At 43.7% G+C, this 20,753-nt stretch overlaps 1 protein-coding gene across 2 annotated transcripts in view; it reads right to left on the minus strand.

Annotated features, from left to right (window-relative positions):
- Nucleotides 1-344: 344 nt before the first annotated feature.
- LOC148013661 (uncharacterized) overlaps nucleotides 345-20,753 on the minus strand; it is a 46,862-nt gene continuing 26,453 nt past the window's right edge. For both annotated transcript variants that reach the window (XM_087667810.1, XM_087667809.1), the window contains exons 6-17: nucleotides 4,911-4,968; nucleotides 3,872-3,972; nucleotides 3,592-3,760; nucleotides 3,427-3,501; nucleotides 3,278-3,337; nucleotides 3,081-3,179; nucleotides 2,865-2,975; nucleotides 2,668-2,739; nucleotides 2,448-2,564; nucleotides 2,229-2,378; nucleotides 858-958; nucleotides 345-768 (exon numbers count right to left, since the gene is read on the minus strand). In XM_087667810.1, the coding sequence (XP_087523936.1) occupies nucleotides 471-768; nucleotides 858-958; nucleotides 2,229-2,378; nucleotides 2,448-2,564; nucleotides 2,668-2,739; nucleotides 2,865-2,975; nucleotides 3,081-3,179; nucleotides 3,278-3,337; nucleotides 3,427-3,501; nucleotides 3,592-3,760; nucleotides 3,872-3,972; nucleotides 4,911-4,968 (1,411 nt within the window). In that variant the 3' untranslated portion in view covers nucleotides 345-470. The remainder of the gene's footprint in view (nucleotides 769-857; nucleotides 959-2,228; nucleotides 2,379-2,447; nucleotides 2,565-2,667; nucleotides 2,740-2,864; nucleotides 2,976-3,080; nucleotides 3,180-3,277; nucleotides 3,338-3,426; nucleotides 3,502-3,591; nucleotides 3,761-3,871; nucleotides 3,973-4,910; nucleotides 4,969-20,753) is intronic.

Here is a 20,753-nt window from a genome sequence, read left to right on the forward strand (position 1 = left end):
TGATGGAAACCAATAGAGATGATGGTAAAAATTTGTTCTAGTGTTTTGTAAGCTGTGATGAATTAGAAGAGTTGTCTCCGCACAAGAGACCGTCATTTCTGACATTTATCGACTTTCCAAGATCTTCAAAATAAAGGGATTGATAGGCCGTGCTTGACACAATTCATATTTGTAATATAAAACAAAGCCAAAACCCAACACCCCCCTTCCCTTCCCCTTCTAACATTCCTCATTCAAAGCACAGTTAACATGATGAACCTTTTCAAATTTAGACTTAAGAGTGTGAAATGCCCAATACATATCCCCTCTACCCACTTGCCAATTCTTAGATATATGAGACAAACTTATGCATTGAAATAGCAATCGAAATGGCAACAGCTACTAAATTGACCATTTTACATATCATACAACACCTCATAATTAATTTACTGCACGTGTCTTTTTACAAAATCAATTTATAACAAGAATGCCTATAAGTTCGTTGGAACTGGCAGAGCTGGAGGAGTACCAGCAGGAATACACGCTGCACCCATGTCACCAGCTACCACACACAGAGATTCTGCTTCTTTCAATGCTCCTTCAAGGTCAATGCGGCCACTCAGTTCGTTGATGAACTTCAGCAACGTGTCAAAGTCCATCTGCTCTTCCACAATTTTTCTCCGATATTTTTTCAATAAAGCCACGCACATATATAAATGGAAGTGCTCTGAAAGGTAGTGTGTCCAGAATACTTCCCATAACCGCATCACGTTCTCAAATTCAAACTCCCTAGGCATCAACAATGCAAGATTTTTAGCCCAGAATCAGAAATTAGTAGTGATAAGTATAAGAACAAATTAAAATGATCATTTCCCCACCTTTTAAACTGGATCAAGATCCATCGAAAACAGAAGAAATAATTCAAACAGTCTGCTTGCTTCAAATACTTGTGGAGAGGACTGTCCAGAAGCTCAACCAACTGAAACATCATATGGACATATGTATGTCATAAACATAAAAGAGTGGAAAAAAAGAATTTTTTGTAATCCAATGGCTACCCTAATGGTAAGCCACTTTATTTATATTAACCAGCTGACCCGAGTTCAAATCTCGCTTTTCTATACCTATACTAAATGACCATGCAGAATGTAGGAGTTGAACCAAAGACCTGGTCACCATGCGTTCAACTTAACCAACTGAGCTGCATCCAGATTTCATTTGGTCTGGAGCATGCGCACAAGTGCACGCACATGCTAAAGGAGAATCTTTACATGCGCAGAAAACACCTCCGCACTACCCACAATGAGCCTTGTAACTCATCAAATTGTTAATTCAAACGTCAAGATCAGGTGAACATTTGAATAAATCCAATAACACACAGCAGATTTTGTTCAATTTTCCCTGTCTGAGCATGTTTTTCTGCTCGAGCCTTCACAGAAACATGCCACTTCTCCTGACCTTGTGGCAGTTTACCTCAAAAGACTAAAGCAACATGATCTCAAGTTGCGTTGCATGCATGGGCATATCTGTAAGTGTGCACGCATGTGTGCTTGCATATGTATGAAGTGCATACACATGCCTGGAGGGCTATGTGGCTGCATGAGTGTACCTGCACACACACACAAGTGACAGACTAAAATATCTCATAAATTTTGCATCAAATTGCAGCTGGCAGGGTATTACACCATGCTGACCAGGGTGGACATGTCATACATATGTGGAACCAACTTCTAGGTTTGGGCTCCCCAACAACGGACGTAGACTGTATTTACTCTTTAGTCTGAATAGCTCAGCATGCATCTCGGTTTTTCTTAACAGCAGTATTGGCTGCTTTAACGATAATCATTTTTTGCTGATCTGACAAGATCTATTTGTCTGTGGAATTAGGAGAGCATATATTATCTTAATTGAGCCTTTAGAACCTCTTATTACAAACATAGGTCAATTCTAAAAAGGAACAACGATAGTCAATTAGAAATTATTAGATATATGTATCTTAGATACATATGTATGTACAGGAAATAAGGGAACATGTATTTCATCAGAAACTGTAAAACTATCAAACTCTGAGGAGTCTTACATTGAAACCTTATGCTTACCAATCAAGATCTAGAAAAGACAATGAAAGGAGTTTGATTGCTCTCAGCAGAATCTAAAGAATAGAATGTCTCAACAATGCCTGACATAGGACTCTCTCTACAATGAACATTTTGAAATTCCCAAAAGCTAGTTAGAACAGAAAAACAAACCTTGGAAACAGCTCGAAGTTGAGAGTGCATCCCATTTTGATCCCGATGGAAGTTTGGAGCCAAATGCTCCATCAGAGCCGCAAAACACCAAAAAGCCTCAGATTCATCCTCCATCACAAAAAGGATAGGAGACAAAAAGTCGCTCATTCCCTGCATGGACATGTTTTATTATTATGCAAACAATTATGAGAAGTCATGGCAAAGATGTTCAAACATTACCTGGCAGTAGCCCAAGTCAAAATTGTAAAATGAGTAGGTAACCAAGATATCGTGAAGCATTGTCACATTAGGATTATCATCACCTGCATAAAATGGTAATATGCGATCTGTTCGTACCTGGAGGCAAAAAAGTCAGCATCTGCTCTTCCTCCAGCAACTAATGATCAGACACTGTAGCATTTCAGTTTACTGTCAAAACCACAATTTTTTATCAGCATACCACATCCTTTTCAACTCGACTCTTCCTTTCCCGATACTTTGCAAAGCGTTTAGCTTGTTCTTCTGAAACTGTCTGCAAAATCAGTTTTCTTTTTTCATTACAAAAAAAAATCTTGTCATGTCAACAAATCAAACATGTCACCCCTGAACTATCTAAGATCTCTCTGAGTATGTGCAATGTGGGCAATAAACTTTTACCTGCCATTGAGCTTTTAAGATTTTGTATTCCTTGTGTTTTCGCACATACAGTTCTTCTCGTTCTGTGTATGTAGAATCATAACTATGATACCCTAGAAGAAACTTCCAAACCTGGTATTCATTTCTACTAATGAATCAAGGAAGAAAACCACCAAATTGTTGAAAAAAACTTGAAAAAGCATCTGCAAAAGGAAAGTAAATGAAATGGAAACACACCTTGTGTCGCAACCGATGCTCAATTCCACCATAAAATATCCTCTTTCTCAAAGCCTTAGAGTCAACAACACGTCCTTCACTGTCCAGAAAGGTGGACCACTGCAAAACCACATAGCATCCATAATGTCATCAAGGATATGAATGTCAGACACCATACTGCTCTTGCACTAACATGGTATGATAGCTGTATTACCCACCTCTTCATTTTCTAGAGGAGGAAGACGAGCTCTCCCCCAAGCCAGAAGAGGTGGGTCATTCTATCCAACAACTAGCCCTCATAAGTTCAAAGCTTCAAAAAAGTATATCACATAATGTTATCAACTTCAAGATCAAATTCCAAGTAAACCTGTTTGTGATCCACAAGCTCAAAGGTGCCTACACCCGTAGATGCCAGTTCATCAGCTCTTCTAGTCCCTCCAAACTGAGAGCATTCCGTTGTTAACTTTGACACACAAAGTGAAACTGGATTAAAATATTCTCTGAGTCACAATTGCAACTGAGACATCCCTACATTTGAATCAGAGAAAGTAGGGTCTTGTGTGTTGTCCGCATATTGCTGCACTGTGGGTTTTGAGTGTTGTCGCCTTGGTTTGAACTGGAGTGTGGACTTCACTTCTTTTTCTTTATACTCAGAGAGCAACCCTTTCTCAGGTAAATGTGATGTTGGTTCCCTTGCAAACCTGGAGTTGATAAGAGTTTCCCAAGATCAAACAGTATGGGATGAAAGGTTCGACCTTCAACTTGCTATTAACTTGAAGTCATTTCAGTAGAATAACCAGTTGTCCACTTACTTCTCTTCTTGTTGACCGTCAAACACTCGAGGAATGTTTTCTGAAGGGGCACAAGATGTAACTGAAACCACCTCTCTTAATTCCAAAGAGGAAAGGCTTCGCTGGGAGAAAAATCAAATTGTAAACAAAAGTAGAATATGCCTAGAAGAAACTTGATTCTTTCCAGAAAAGGCCCAGACAGGAAAGACAAGACATTCTATGATTTCAAAAAAATCCTCAGTCAATCAACATGTAAAATTTCTCTCAAATATAAGAAGATGGATCACTGCAAACATATGCAGGCATCGAATCCAAAGAACAATGGGCATGGAAAGAATGATACCCCTCATTACCAGCATTAGAGGAAAACGTCATACGTTGCAACATATTTCTAAGCACATAAATGGCAGGGTGCATATTTTTAGAAGAAAGCTCTTTAAAATTATATACAAAAGCAGTTGACCCACAATCAGATAAAAGTAGATTTCCTGCCATACTCTCAGGGAAAGTGTTTCCTTCAATTTCTCCTTCACAATTTTTTCCAGATCTAAACTAAGGGTGTAAAAAAAAGCTTGACAGATGCAATATACTGAAATTTGCACATATGAGAGAGATGAATTAAACAAGGCTGTAAATCGAAATATGAGAGAGAAAGAGAGAGAGAGAGAGATAAATCCAACAAGACTTCATCCACAAAAGGATGGGTTATCAGACTCTTCATTTAAGATGAATCATCTAGCAACAACAGAAAGGGTGGCAGAGAGTAAACCTTGAGAGATCACATGTGCCCAGCACTAGCAGCGATAAATGCAAAAAGACACTTAATCCAGTGAATGACTAACAGGCTGATAAAGCTTGCAGTGAACACTCAGTGTGTTCAGGAGCCTCAGCAAGTTTCATTTTTCTGCTAGTAGCCATATGACTTTTTCTGGTTCTCTTTTAGGCTGTGCATATGATTTCCACGGTCCGGCCAGAAGGCCTTCTGTACATTTGATTAGATTTTCTTTAATTCCACCACCTTTAGGAAACACAAAGCTTGTGGTTGAACAGTGGAACAAACCTGAAGAGGGTCTTGACTAACATCATTAATCACGTACAGATTTGGATCATCTGCTGACCTGCACATTCAAGCAAATAGTCATGAACTCTGCAGTATTCCAATGAAAAATGGAGTTTTCTTCAGTACCTTATTAACACACCAGCAGTAATAGTAAAGAAACCTTATAATTTTAAATTGAATATAATGATGATAAACTCGTCAGCACTTAGTTGAAGGAAAATTCATATGTTTCTTAGAAGCAGCATGAAAACTGAACACATATAACAAGATTGACAGCACATGCTGTAAATGCCAGATAGCTGAATTGCTAAACAGAATGTGCCAAAGGTCCAAAGAACAAGAATGTAGCTAAATATTGATTATGAATCTGAGGGAGCAACAACGAACTTGGCAGTACATTTTTCAAAGCATTTATTGCCTTACGTAACAGAGGGCCATAAGAAAATAATCAAGCTCAAAGAAAAGAATCAAACTGTTTTTCTTCACTTTGGACTCTGGTACCTTCTTTTACTTAGAGTCTGTTAGAGATCATAGCCTGTTTAGAGGGCAGGCCTGCACAGTCGGACCAGCAGGCTGCTGCACAGTCGGACTGTGCAGTCGGACTGCCACGTGGCAGTCCGACTGCCTGCAGCCGATTTATTCCAGGCTGCGCCCTATTTCTGGCGCCCCAGTTTGTGGCTGTTTTCGACTATTTATAGTCGACGTCTCCAGCAGTCTGGCCATTCTTCTCTGTCGCAGATTACAGACCGGTGCCATGCAGATTTTTGTCTCTGTTCACAGATTTCAGACAGCAGACAGTGCAGACTGCAGCAGACTTCGAGGTGGACAGCAGGTCGCATCGTCGAGGTGGAGACACGCAGTCCAGCGCACTGCGCCCATGTATATCTTTGTATTCAGCATTCTTTATACAGCAGATCTTCATTGTACACTGTCTCTTTCTCTCCCTTTTCTCTCTGCGTTCTCTCTCTCTCAGTCCTACGCTTCCGCACCGCTGCACTCTGACATGGTATCAGAGCAGTGTTTGAGGGCTGACTGAGCGCAAAATCAACCTGAAGTGGAGTTTCCATCGCGACACAAATTTGCGTTTTTTGCGTTTAAGGGCAGACAGGAGGGCTGCGCCTTAGAACAAGGCTGAAACGAGTGTGGGCGCACAGGAAAGGAGTACAGGTGGTGGATTTGCTGCTGTTTACTGCTGTTTGACGCGGAGGAAGTTTTGAGTTTTCAACCTAAAAGTGCAGGTTTTGCTTTTTCATCGCCTCCGGCGGGTGAAGAAGCTTCAGGACGCGGAAGAGCCTGAGCAGGCTGAGTTTACCCAGTCAGAGGGGGCTGCTTTTGCGTTTGAGGAGGCATTGCAGGTGAAGATGTCTACAGAGATGGACTTGGAGTTCCGGGGGATAATGGACCGGAAGGTGCCTGTCCTACCGGCTCTTCCTACAGATCAGAAGCTCGACGGCGACAACTACCGCATTTGGCGCATTATGATGTTGGCCATCCTTGAGTCCTATGATTTGGCGGAGTTGGTCCAGGAAGATATTGACCGGCCTTCGGTAAGAGATGAGTCCAAACTCTCTTCCGATGCTCGTGCGGAGTTGGCCAGGGCCCAGTCTCATTGGGACAAACTGAATGCCAGGATTCGATCCTTTCTCTTTCTATCATGCACTACAGCCGTGATCGCTCACATCGAGCACTTGACGGTGGCTCGTGAGATATGGCTGGAGCTTGATCAAATGTACAATCGGATGACCCTGATGAAGAGGGTTTCTTTGGAGGTCCAGATGCGGACTTTGTCCGTCAATAAGTCTTCTTCGCTAAGGGAACACATTAACAAGCTAAGGCAGCTACAGATGCAAGTTCAGAATGCGGGGAAGCCGATTTCCTCCGAAGACATGGTGATCACACTCTTGTCCCAGTTGCCGCCACGATTCGGTACATTTTACTCTGCCCTTATTGCTTCGGGGCGAGAGTCTACTCTTCGGTGGGAAGAGTTGGTTCCTATGGTCTTGGACCAAGAGGAACAGTTAAAGGGACAGAATGCTTCCAAGACGGAGGCGTTGACAGGTCAAGCCTCTCAGAAGAAGGGGAAGGACCAAAAGAAGAAGAAGGGGGATAACAAGTCCAAGAAGGACAAGGAGAAGGACAAGGATAAAGACTCCACATGTCATATTTGTGGAAAGACTGGCCATTGGAAGAAGGATTGCCCTGACAAAGACACGAAGGACACCAAGAAGAAGGATACCAAGGATTCTGGAGCGGTGGATGCACCCTCATCAGCTGCATTTCTACATCTAGTTGTCATTGAGGACGCTTCACCGAATGCTTTTGATGCTGCGATGACGGCTCCCCAAGCTCGAGAGTGGATTGTTGATAGTGGTGCCTCACGGCACATGACTCCTTCATCAGATGATGTTGCCCAGCTGCGACCTTCGCGTGGGCAGGTTCTCATTGGAGACAGCTCTTCAGTTTCTATTGCAGGTCGGGGTAAGATGCAGCTTATTCCGGATGGACGAGGTGGCACCCATACCTCAGAGGTTTTGCATGTACCAGGATTAGGGTACCATCTCCTTTCAGTTCATAAGATTTGCTCCCTTGGTCTTTTGGTGGAGTTTGACAGTTCTACTGTGCGAGTCCTTGATCGTGAATCGAGGAAGGTTCTATCATCTGGATATGAGGAGAACGGCATTTACAAACTGAAGTCTTCCACTGCCCTCTCTACTCTTCTTCTTACCTCACAGTCACAGTCTGAATTATGGCATGCTCGGTTTGGTCACCTGAACTATGACTATCTTCGGAGGGCGTCACGTGGACAGCTTGTTCGAGGGTTGCCGGATATAGTGGTGAGCCAGCAGCCATGTGTCTCCTGCATACGGGGGAAGCAGCATAGGGATGCCATTCCCCACACAGCTTCGCGGCGGTCTACTTCACCGATGGAGCTAGTATCTACGGATCTATGTGGCCCTATGAGGAATGAGTCCCTGCGTGGGAGCTCTTACTTCATGCTGATCGTGGATGACTACAGCAGGATGACATGGGCCTATTTTTTGGCACTAAAGTCAGAAGCTTTCTCGCACTTCAAGGATTGGCTTCTCTTTGAGGAGAACCGATCAGGCCGGAAGTTGAAGACCTTGAGATCCGACAAGGGAGGTGAATTTGTGTCTAATGAATTTGCTCGGTTTTGTGCAGATAGAGGAATTCACCAGGAGTTTGCCAATACCAATACTCCTCAAGAAAATGGTAACGGAAGAACCGCAGTGTGATCGAGATGGCGCGCACCATGATGGAGCACCGACAGACCCCTCACGTTCTGTGGGCCGAGGCTGTGGCTACTGCAGTCCACATCCTTAATCGATCCCCTACTTCGGCCGTGGCAGGGATGACTCCATTTGAGGCTTATTTTGGGACGAAGCCAGATGTTTCTTACTTTCGGGTCTTTGGGTGTGATGCCTATGTTCACATTCCCAAGGCTCACCGTGATAAATTTGAAGCGGCTTCCCAAAAACAGGTATTTGTTGGCTACAGCTCCCAGTCCCAAGGCTACCGACTGTATGATCCCGTAAAGCGGGATGTATATACTAGCCGTGATGTGCGGTTTGTGGAGGTTCCGGCTTCTTCAACGGGTGATGAGCATCCCGTTCTTGGAGATCCAGGGGAGAGTTTGGCTCCTTCTACAGTTCCACTGGAGCCCGTGCCTTTTGGTTATGATTCTGTTTCTGACACAGAGTCTACTGTTCCACCGGACCCTTCTGAGGAGTTACCACCGGTGGACATTCCAGAGTCTTCTACTGATGGAGAACGACGAGGGGAGGTTCGGCCTCCTCCTCGCTGGGCCCGTGACACACTCCGTGATTCAGGGATAGAGGGGGTTCCTGAGGAGTGGGGACCGCAAGATGGTCCGCGGCGGTCACGGAGGCACCAGGCCCATTCTTCGGAGCTTGTTTGCTCCAATTATTGTTAGATGTCCCGTGTTATGCAGGATCAAGAGCCCACCTCCGTGAAGGAGGCTTTACAGTCCGCCCCATGGAAGAAAGCTATGGAAGCTGAGTTGGAGGCTATTGAGAGGAATGGCACTTGGTCACTTGTGTCACGCCCCCCGCAGAAGAAGGTGATTGAAGTCAAGTGGGTCTTCAAGACCAAATATCTCAGTGATGGTACTTTGGATAAGCACAAGGCTCGCCTTGTTGCTAAGGATTTTGCCCAGCGCCCAGGGATTGACTGTCATGACACCTTTGCCCCCACAGCTCGTATGGCAACCATTAGAGCTGTTCTTGCTTTGGCTGGCCATAGGAGATGGCCTGTTTATCAGTTGGATGTGAAGTCGGCCTTCCTGAATGGTGATTTGAAGGAGGAGATCTACGTTGAGCACCCTCTTGGCTTTGGTTCTTCAGATGGGAAAGTCTACAGGTTGAAGAAGGCCCTGTATGGTCTCAAGCAGGCCCCGCGAGCTTGGAACGAGAAGATTGATTCGTTCCTCCAGTCTCAGTTGGGATATCGGCGGTCCAAGGCCGATCCGCAGCTGTATGTTCACACTTCCGAGGATGGTTGTGTGCTGTTTGTATTATATGTTGATGATTTGATTGTCACAGGTGATGATACACAGCAAGTCCAGGAGACAAAGTCAGCTTTACATCGGACGTTCGAGATGACGGATTTGGGGCTACTCCATTTCTTTTTAGGCCATGAGATTTATCAGTCTCAGAGGGGGATCTTTCTCTCCCAACAGAGATATGTACAGGAGCTCTTGGTGTCTTTTGAGATGGAAGATTGTCGGGCCCTCTCTACTCCTATGGATCCGAACTGGAAGGCCACTTCCCATTCAGCTTCTCCTTTGGCGGATGTGTCCCGCTATCGACAGTTGATAGGGTCCTTGATTTGGCTTCTCAACACCAGGGTTGATCTATGTTTTGCTGTTGGGCTCTTGGCAGGGTTCATGAGTGAACCTAAGACGGTGCATTGGCAGGCTGCTCAGAGGATACTTCGGTATCTGAGGGGGACGTCTAATTTGGGGATTCATTACCCCGTAGGGACAGATGGGTCAGATCTTGTACTTGCAGGTTGGAGCGACTCGGATTGGGCCGGTGACGTGGACCATAGGCGGTCTACAACAGGTTACTGCTTTACTTTGGGTGCAGGTGTTATTTCATGGAGTAGCAAGAAGCAGCCCACGGTAGCCCTTTCGTCTACTGAGGCGGAGTATCGGGCCGCGTCTTTCACCACATGCGAGGTTGTGTGGCTTCGGAGATTGTTGGAGGAGCTTGGGTGCCCCCAGACTCGTCCTACATTGCTGCGATGTGACAATGAAAGTTGCATTGCCTTGGCGAGGAACCCTGTTTTTCATGCCCGGACGAAGCACATTGAGATTCAGTACCACTTCATCCGAGAAAAGCTTATGGATGAGACCATCACTGTGGAGTATTGCAAGACGGAGGATAATCTTGCTGATTTGTTTACGAAGGCGCTTCTTCAGGCTCTCCTTCGGCAACATTCCAGATCCCTCAGGCTTCTGCCCTGTCCAGGCTCTGAGAGGGGGTGTTAGAGATCATAGCCTGTTTAGAGGGCAGGCCTGCACAGTCGGACCAGCAGGCTGCTGCACAGTCGGACTGTGCAGTCGGACTGCCACGTGGCAGTCCGACTGCCTGCAGCCGATTTATTCCAGGCTGCGCCCTATTTCTGGCGCCCCAGTTTGTGGCTGTTTTCGACTATTTATAGTCGACGTCTCCAGCAGTCTGGCCATTCTTCTCTGTCGCAGATTACAGACCGGTGCCGTGCAGATTTCTGTCTCTGTTCACAGATTTCAGACAGCAGACAGTGCAGACTGCAGCAGACTTCGAGGTGGACAGCAGGTCGCATCGTCGAGGTGGAGACACGCAGTCCAGCGCACTGCGCCCATGTATATCTTTGTATTCAGCATTCTTTATACAGCAGATCTTCATTGTACACTGTCTCTTTCTCTCCCTTTTCTCTCTGCGTTCTCTCTCTCTCAGTCCTACGCTTCCGCACCGCTGCACTCTGACAGAGTCACACATGGTTTGGCATTACAAACCACCTGATTGGCTATTCAGTAAACATATATAACATAAACCATATCAAACTAAAGCCCTTGTATTAGACTTTTTCCTGTATACGTCATGCATATTTGAAGACCTTCCTGAGCTTACTTCGTAATTTTACCTCCGAAAGTCTCTTCAAAGGTGTTTATTATGCGATTTCTTTCTTCTTTGGAACAGGCAATCACATTGGCATCATAAACATCATTATTCCTCAAATCTTCACAAAAAAAAAAACATGTCTTGTTCTTTGATTCATGACTCAAAGGATTTCTGTGGTTCTAATGGAGTTCCAAGCAATCATGGACCGGAAGGTGCCTATCTTACCAACTCTTCCATCAGATCAAAAGCTCGATGGTGACAATTACCGCATCTGGCGTGCGATGATGTTGGCCATATCGGAGTCTTACGATTTGGTGGAGCTTGTGATGGAGGAGATCAACCGGCCCTCAGTGAGATGAGTCCAAACTCTCTTCAAATGATCGTGCGGAGTTGACCAAGGCCCAATCTCATTGGGACAAGATGAATGCCAGGATTCGTTCTTTTCTTTTTCTATCGTGTACAACAGCCATGATAACCCATATAGAGCACTTGATGGTGGCTCAAGAGATATGGTTGGAGCTTGACCAGATGTACAACCGGATGACCCTTATAAAAAGGGTTTCTTTGGAGGTGCAAATGCGGACCCTATCTATGAATAAGTCTTCTTCGCTTCGAGAACACATCAACAAGCTTCGGCAGCTTCAGATGCAGGTTCAAAATGCGAGGAAGCCCATTTCCTCCAGAGACATGGCGATCACCTTATTGTCCCAGTTGCCACCACGATTCGGTACATTTTATTCCGCTCTTATTGCTTCAGGGCAAGAGTCAACTCTTCGTTGGGAAGAGTTAGTTCCTATGGTCTTGGACCAAGAGGAACAGTTGAAGGGACAAAATGCTTCCAAATCGGAGGCATTGATTGGTCAAGCCTCTCAGAAGAAGGGGAAGGACCAAAAGAAAGAGGAGGACAACAAATCCAAGAAGGACAAAGAGAAAGAATCGACATGCCATATTTGTGGTAAGGCCGGCCATTGAAAGAAGGACTGCCCTGACAAGGACAAGAAGGACACCAAGGAGGACACGAAGGATTCTACAACGATGGCTGCACCCTCATCAGCTGCTTTTCTACACTTAGCGGTCATTGAGGACTCTTGACTGAAGACTTTTGATGCTACGATGATAGCTCCCCACGCTTGAGAGTGGATCGTGGTGGACAGTGGTGCCTCACGGCACATGACTCCTTCGACAGTTGGTGTTGACCATTTGCGACCCTCACGTGGGCAAATTCTCATAGGAGACAACTCTTCTATGTCTATTGCTGCACGGGGCGAGATGTTGTTGATTCCAGCTGGACGTGGTGATACCCACACTTCCGAGGTGTTGCATGTGCCAAGTCTAGGGTATCATTTGCTTTCAGTCCATAAGATTTGTTCTCTTGGTCTCTTGGTGGAGTTTGACAATGATGTTCGAGTCCTTGATTGTGGATCAAGGAAGGTTCTCTCTTCAAGGTCTAAGGAGAATGGCATCTACAAATTGAAGTCTTATTTCACTCTTACCTCTCTTCTTCTTACCTCTCAGACATAGTTCGAGCTATGGCATGCTCGGTTTGGCCACCTGAACTATGAGTATCTTCAGAAGGCGTCGTGAGGATCGCTTGTTCGAGGTTTGCCGGACATAGTGGTGAGCCAACAGCCATGCGTCTCCAGCATTCGTGGGAAGGAAACAACATAGGGATGCGATTCCCAACAAAGCTTCGAGGCAGTCTACTTCACCTATGGAGCTTGTCTTATGGATCTTTGAGGCCCAACAGGAATAAGTCCTTGAAGGGGAGCTCGTACTTCATGTTGATCATAGATGACTATAACAAGATGACATGGGCCTCCTTGGCGCTGAAGTCAGAGGCTTTCTCCCACTTCAAGGATTGGCTTCTCTTCAAGGAGAACCGATTGGCCCGGAGATTGAAGACCTCGCAATGAAACAAGGGTGGTGAATTTGTTTCTAATGAGTCTGCTCGTTTTTGTGCAGATAAATGCATTCACCATGAGTTTGCTAATACCAACACTCCTAAAGAGAATGGCATTTTGGAGCAGAAGAACCGAAGTGTGATCGAGATGGCACACACCATGATGGAGCACTAACAGACACCTCACTTTTTGTGGGCCGAGGCTGTGGCTATGGCAGTGCACATCCTAAATCGATCTCCCACTTCGACCGTTGATAGGATGACACCTTTTGAGGCTTGCTTTGGGACTAAGCCTGATGTCTCTTATTTCCGAATCTTTGGATGTAACACCTATGTGCACATCCCAAAGACGCAGCGTAACAAATTTGAGGTGGCTTACCAACAACAGGTATTTGTTGGCTACACCTCCCAGTCCCAAGGTTATCACCTATATGATCCCGTGAAGCGAGATGCCTACACGAGCTGAGATGTGCAGTTTGTGGAAGTTCCGACCACATAAGGGGGTGAGAAACACCCCGTACTTGGAGATCTAGGGGAGAGTTGGGCTCCCAAGACAGTTCCTTTGGAGCCAAAGCCTCTTGATGGAAATTATTCTTCAGATTCCGAGTCTTGTCTTCCACCGGCCTCCTTAGTGGAGATTCCACCGGTGAATGTACCGGAGTCCTCACTAGATGAAGAGCGACGAGGAGAGATCCAGCCTCCTTGTTGGACCCGTGACACCCTTCGAGATTCAGGGATCGAGAGGGTCCCTGAGGAGTGGGAACCGCAAGATGGACCGTGGAGGTCACGGAGGCACCATGCATATTCTACAGAGCTTGTTTGCTCTAACTACTGTTTGATGTCCCGTGTTATGCATGATAGAGAGCCTACATCAGTGAAGGAGGCTTTACAATCTGATCATTGGCAGAAGGCGATGGAAGCCGAGTTGGAGACTATTGAGCAAATGGCACTCGGTTCCTTGTGCCCCGTTCCTCTCATAAGAAGGTGATTGGTGTCAAATGGGTCTTCAAGACCAAGTATCATAGTGATGGCTCTTTGGACAAATACAAGGCTCGCTTTGTTGCTAAAGGTTTTGCACAGCGCCCAGGTGTTGACTTCCATGATACTTTTGCCCCTACAGCTCACATAGCAACTATTCCTACTATTCTTGCCTTGGTTGGTCATAGGAGATGGCTTGTTTTTTAGTTGGATGTAAGTCAACCTTCTTGAATGGTGATTTGAAGGAGGAGATCTATGTATAGCAGCCTCCTGGTTTGGTTCCTCAGATGGAAAGGTTTATAGGTTGACGAAGGCCTTGTATGGCCTGGAGCAAGCTCCACGCACTTGGAACGAGAAGATTGATTCGTTTCTCCAAGCCAAGTTGGGATATCAATGCTCTAGGGCCGATCTACAACTTTATGTGCACACTTCAGGGAGTCGTCATTTGTTTGTTTTGTATATTGATGACTTGATTGTAACAGGTGATCACGCCTAGAGGTCGATGAGACGAAGGCCGCCCTACATCAAAAGTTCGAGATGACGGATTTAGAACTTCTCCATTTCTTTTGGGCCACGAGATTTATCAATCTCAAAGGGGGATTTTCATCTCTCAGTAGAGATATGTACAGGAGCTCTTGGTGACATTTGAGATGGAGGATTGTCGGTCTGTTTCTACTCCTATGGATCCGAACTAGAAGGCCACTTCACACACAAATTCTCCTTTGGCGGATGCTACCCGCTACCGTCAGCTGATTGGATCCTTGATTTGGCTCCTCAACACACGAGTTGATCTATGTTTTGCTATAGGTCTCTAGGCTGGGTTCATCAGTGCCCCTCAGCAGGAGCATTGGCTGGCTGCTCAAAGGATACTATGAGTCTCTGAGGGGGACCTCCAACCTCGGGATTTCCTATCCCACAAGTACATGTTGAGAGTCGTCTCCTACCACATCAGCAGTGCCACATGGCAGTCTGCCACGTGGCAGCAGTCAGACAGCCAACTGCAGTCGGCTGCATTAAATGCAGCCGACCTGGTTATTACGGGTCATTTCTGAGGCATTCTTTTCAGCCGTTATAAGGCTGAGTTTCCAGCAGACTTCAACACTCGTGTCTGACAGAATTCAGCCTGCTGCTGACGGAGACTGCACTCGAGGCTGACGGAGATCGAGGTCCTCGAGATGGATATATACGCAGATATTTTCTCTGCACCCGTATATAATTCTTCATCCTTAAACAGCATTCTTCACTGTAGATTTCCTGCGTTTCACTATCTCTTTCTCTCTCTCTGTTCACTCTTTGTCACGGTCATTCGCTTCCACATTGCTTCACTCTGACATGGCATCCATACAATTAACCTTGAAGAATAGGCTCAAATAAAGCTGCAAAGCATAGCAAAACACAATGCTCATGAAGCCATCATTGAGCCTACATTCACATACTTGTGTAAACCTCTTTTTGTTGTGTATGGTTGCTGGTCTTCTATGAGATTTACTTTCTGACGACCCATCCTTAGAGGTGGCCACTCTAAGGAACAATTTCAGTTGTGCCACACATGAGGCATTTATATAATGTTTTCATATTGAGTGTAGGTGGGTTTATAGCTTTAATTTTATACCAAATAATTTTGCAAATCTAAAAAACACTTCCTTAGCCTAAAGAATTGGTTGATTATAGCATTGTCCTTTTACTTTTACATGTTTTGAGACTTGGGAAGCAAGGGTACATATTGACAAGAGTGAGTCGCACCAAAACATAATCAAGGGCCTTTATCTATTTGTAGGACCTCCTGGTGACAAGTCCATGTCCAAGAGACTAGGGTTAAAGAGAGGTGGTGGAGACTCTGACTTATATGCACACAATGCAGCTAAATGAACATGGGTCAATGGTAAAATGAAGAGACACACTTGTGTGTAGGTACAATGTAGTGATGACCTAATTGTGAAGATTGCCTACACACTTGAAGGTTAGTGAAAATTCTTATTAGCTTACAAGGTTAGATTGACAACTTTAATAACCTTAGTTTTAAGGCAGCATTTAATCAAACTTACCTAAATCCAAAAAGGGAGATCAATTAAAAACTAGAAACCAAAAATAGAAACCCTAGCTCACCTTTGATCTTTTCTCATCATGAAACCCTAGCTGAAGGGTCACAATGAGAAAAAGAGGGTTGTTGTTCATCATCAGTGTTGACTGGTTGTTTTCTCTTCTTAGTATTCTCTCATCCCTTTATGGTGCTCCTAAAACCAACCTTCCTTCCGTGGATTGGTGGTAGTTTCCTCATTACAACTTAGATACAATAGCACATTTATTACAAAACCGAGAAATGCAAAATAACTTACAATCTTGGACAATGAACATCCTGTTGGCCCCAAAACTAACACCCCCTTCAGTATTTCTTTAACTTAATTGAAGAATAAGTTGATATACAATGGGATTCTCCCAATCTCTTTCGGTATTCAAACTCCCCTTGCTGTCCAAAATGACCGGCAAGTCTTCAATCTGATTTGCCCCTTGATTCGAGCAATCAATTAGCCTTCACCCGCTTGGATGGAGATGGAAAAAAGCCCCAAATTCATTGATTTGCTGGCCTGTCTACTTGAAATTGACTGAAACACCTTCAGCCCTATTGAATCCAAGTCTTGGAGCTTCCAATTTCTAGCATGCTTCTTGAGGCTGCTGCTAAACCCTAATTTCAATTGCAGATTAGAGTCTATAGAAAAGAAATCTAAAATTTCTCAACCTCTAGTGATCTCAATGCTGTAATATTCAGAGCAAGGCTGTAGAAAGGCTCGGAGATGAGAGAGAATGCCAAGGAAAGAGAAAAATTCGGACTTTCTTCGCGAAGAATTAAAGAAAATCAGTCAGTTACTACTACCCTGTCTCGACAGCCTATAGATGCTCACATGCTGTCGATTGGTCTTCTCCTGCCCCTAGTTGCCTCAAAAGATCCTCCAATGGCTGGAAATCAGACCAACAACATCTCCTCCCACTCTCTTGCAGACTAAATGCCTAAAAATGCCTCTCTCCAACCTCTCAAATGTTTTTCAATCTAGCATAAGCATTATTGACAAGTTGCGACATTCCCAAATCGTTTTTCCAGCATTATCCATAATTAAATATTAATTCAATCTTTAAATACTAAAAAATAATCTAAAAATTATTTTGGTACCCAAGAAAATATTCTGACTAGACAATAATTGAATTGGCTAGGAAACTTCCATTCCCGAGTGTCTCTGCGTCATCTTTGACTATCAAACTGGTGTTAGGTATCATTAAACATCACTTCTCTAATGTCACCAACTAACACTTATGGCCAAATGAATGACCTAGGCCAACAACTGAGACCAAATACAGTATAATTTATAGTAACTTTTGCCTTTCACATCCTGTGATTCCTTGGGTCTTAGGCTCGTAAATTTACTCTAGCCCTAATTATACCTTACATGTGTAACATTTACTTAACCATGTGATTAAAAATTAGACCACATGTTAAGTGAAGCTTCAAAAATATATGTCCTCGTGATAGCTCCACCCAGATTTCTCATTTTTTAATCCCATGGGAAGATTTGTGTAACCTTTAGGCTTGCTAACCTATCTATCCTTGTGTGACTATTTAGTGAAGGGATCAGGTAACTTTAGTTTTTGGAATGAATTGCAAACAATGTAAGCTCAAGAGAGTGTATTAGCTTAAGATTCCACGACACAAATAAAAGTACAACTAAGGTCTAAGGTTCACCTAACCACACTCCCATATCCTAACTAGAGTTGAATTAACTTAACTCTAGAGTCTAGTATCACTACATTTTAAGTCCAAAACACACTATACTTTGACACGTTAATAATTGTTCACACCATATAAACTACAGTGGGCCTTACCCAAAATTAGCAAATTTTAAATACCCCCCCTCCCTATAGTGCCAATGTGATAAAGTATAAGGATTATCAATCATCAAAGGAAAATAAGTTGAAGAACTTGCGGAAGGCCTCAAACTTCTCACGTGGTAAAGCCTTGGTGAAAATACTTGTAGCATTTTTCTATATGTGAGCATACATCAAGTTGATCTCTCTTCATAAGATCTCTCCCTAACATAGTAATAGTGAATCTCAATGTGTTTCGTGCGAGCATTAAACACAAGATTTCGAGCTACTGCAATAGCACTATTGACTGTTTGAGAGAATGAGTATATGACTCTCCAAAACCTATAGATCAGCGCCGGCAATCTCCACAACCACACACGTTCAACTGTTGTTGTGAAGGCTACCCTATACTCAACCTCACAAGACAAGGAAGCCACTATAAGTTATTTCTTACTAAGCCATGAAACGTCTAAATGGCCCAAAAAGAAACAATATCCACTAGTAGACTACCAAGTATCTAAGTCTCCAGCCCAATCTGAATGATTGTAAGCTTGTAGCTGCGAGTCTCTCCCCTAGAAAATATCAAGGTGTATAACCAAGTACCTTGCAAGTAATGGAAGATCTACTTAACAGCTTGCCAATGAACTATACGTCAACTATGCATAAACTTGCTTACCCAAGATACTACAAACTATATGTCAAGGCATGTGTTGCAAAGATAGATAAGGCATCCAACAGCCTAGCTATAAATTGCAACATCAGTCATTTCACTACAATCATGCATAGAAATCTTCAGTCTTGGCTACATAGAAATACTCATAGGTTTACAATCTTGCATGTTAAATCTATGCAGAAGCTTTTCCACATACTATGACTGTGACATGACGATATCGTGTTGATTCTAGATTAACTAAATCCCCAAATAGTAATATAAGAGGTCCATATCTCGCATAGCAAATGTATTCTTCAATCCAACCTTAAAATCTACAATTTTATCCTCTCCCCCCCCCCCATTCTTAATGTGTAGAGTAGGAGCAATTGGACTGTTCTTGAATCCTTTGCTATTCAAATAAGCATCTATCTTTGAATACCATGCATGAGAAACTCGCTTCAAGCCATACAAAGCCATGTTTAACTTGCAAACCAACTACTCTTTGCCTTTAAGCACAAATCCTAGAGGTTGTGATATATAAATATCCTCATGCAAGTCACCATTAAGAAATGTAGTCTTAATGTCCAATTGATGCACTCTTTATCCATGACGGGAAACCATATCAGTAACACATCTAACGGTACTCATGCAAGATGTAGAAGAAATAAGTATCCTCAAAATCTATGTCCTTTTTTTCATCATATTCTTTGGCAACCAAGCATGCCTTGTACCTATCAACAGAACCATCAACCTTGTGTTTGATTTTAAAACCCCATTTAGTGCCAATAGCCTTCTTGCTAGGTGGCAACTCAACAAAATCCCAAGTACCATTAGTAGCAATGGAATCTAGCTCTTCTTTCATGGCTTGCAAACAATGTACATCTTGCTCTACATCATCAACTAAAGTAGGCTCATCTTCATCCAAAAGCGAGCTCATAAATGCATGCTCATCAAGAAAAGCATCTACTTCAAGATTTTCCACAAAATGTGCCCCCTTGCATCATGAGTTGCTTGTCTAGCAGCCTTTCTAGTCTATTGAGGTAGAGAAGGATCAATTTTACTCTCCTCGAGAGTCTATAATAGTCATCTAGGGACTGTTTTCGCTGCATTTACAGCAGCCCTTTCTTGCTCAACTGCTTGTTCCAATGCTGGAGACAAAACAAGATCAACCAAGGGCTGATCTGGAGCAGGTAGAGAAACAACAGCTTGCTATAATACATCTGTTTCTGCATTTACAACAAGCATAGATCCCAATGCAAGTGGCAAAAGACCCTCAATGACATCACCATTCTCATAGGTGGCTGGCATTTCAAACTGATCATGAGAATATGCTTCATTTTCAGCAAATATGACGTCTCTCCTGACAAAACCTTGTGAGTGTGAGAATCATACAAATGATAGCCTTTGCTCTCTGAACAGTTCAGCCATGAGTATGCGATTCTTTCTTTCAGCCACCCCATTCTATTAATGTGTCATCCTCACAGTGGCCTGATGTGTAATGCCATGCTCGAGCAAGAATGTCTCGAATACGGGTCTAACCGGCAAACATGGTCACACTTCTAACCAGCACTTTTGTGAAAAATACAAGGCAAATAGTTTGTTAGTGCAACTCAATGAAGGCCATATATGCTCTTGCTAAGGCATCATGGAAAATGCATTGCTTTGCCTTTAAGAAGGATGGTGCAGTGCATACTATCTGGAAAATGCAGGTTATACACACTGATGTCTGTGGTCCTATGTGGATGAGAGCACTCAGTCGGCAGTTGTATTTTTTTACATTTATAGATGCCTATTCTTGTTACACGTAGGTGTATGGTCTCAAAGCAAAACCGGATGTATTTATGCACTTCAAATGTTTGGTTGCGGAATTGGAAGCAGAAATTGGTTTGAAGGTGCAGACCCTATGCACAGATTGAGGGGGGGAGTATAGGTCTTTTTATGAATCTGTGGAAGATACAGTAGCTTCTACCTTGCTAGACATGGGACTTCCCATTTACCTCAACTAACCCTACAATTTCACAAATTTGAAAGTACACTTTTGGACTAAGGTTCTAGGGCAAGGCTGTAAATCCCATTCTAGGAGAGTAATAATGTTTAACTCCCAATGTCCTCCAAGTGGGTTACAATCATGACCCCACTAACCACTTAGTGCTCAAAGCAAGTATGCACTAAGGTATGCACCTTCATGGCAACTTCATAGAGAAGGCGATGATCCTTAAGATCTTGTATCACCACCCAAATTATGTGCTTAAAGAAGACAATTCATGTCTAGGAATTCAAGAGTCTTGGCATGCAGGGATGCAAGGAGCATGTGT

Source organism: Lygodium microphyllum, chromosome 26 (assembly GCF_053477565.2).
Source record: "Lygodium microphyllum isolate KBCC chromosome 26, Lygodium_microphyllum_v1.1.10, whole genome shotgun sequence".
NCBI classification, from domain to species: domain Eukaryota; kingdom Viridiplantae; phylum Streptophyta; class Polypodiopsida; order Schizaeales; family Lygodiaceae; genus Lygodium; species Lygodium microphyllum.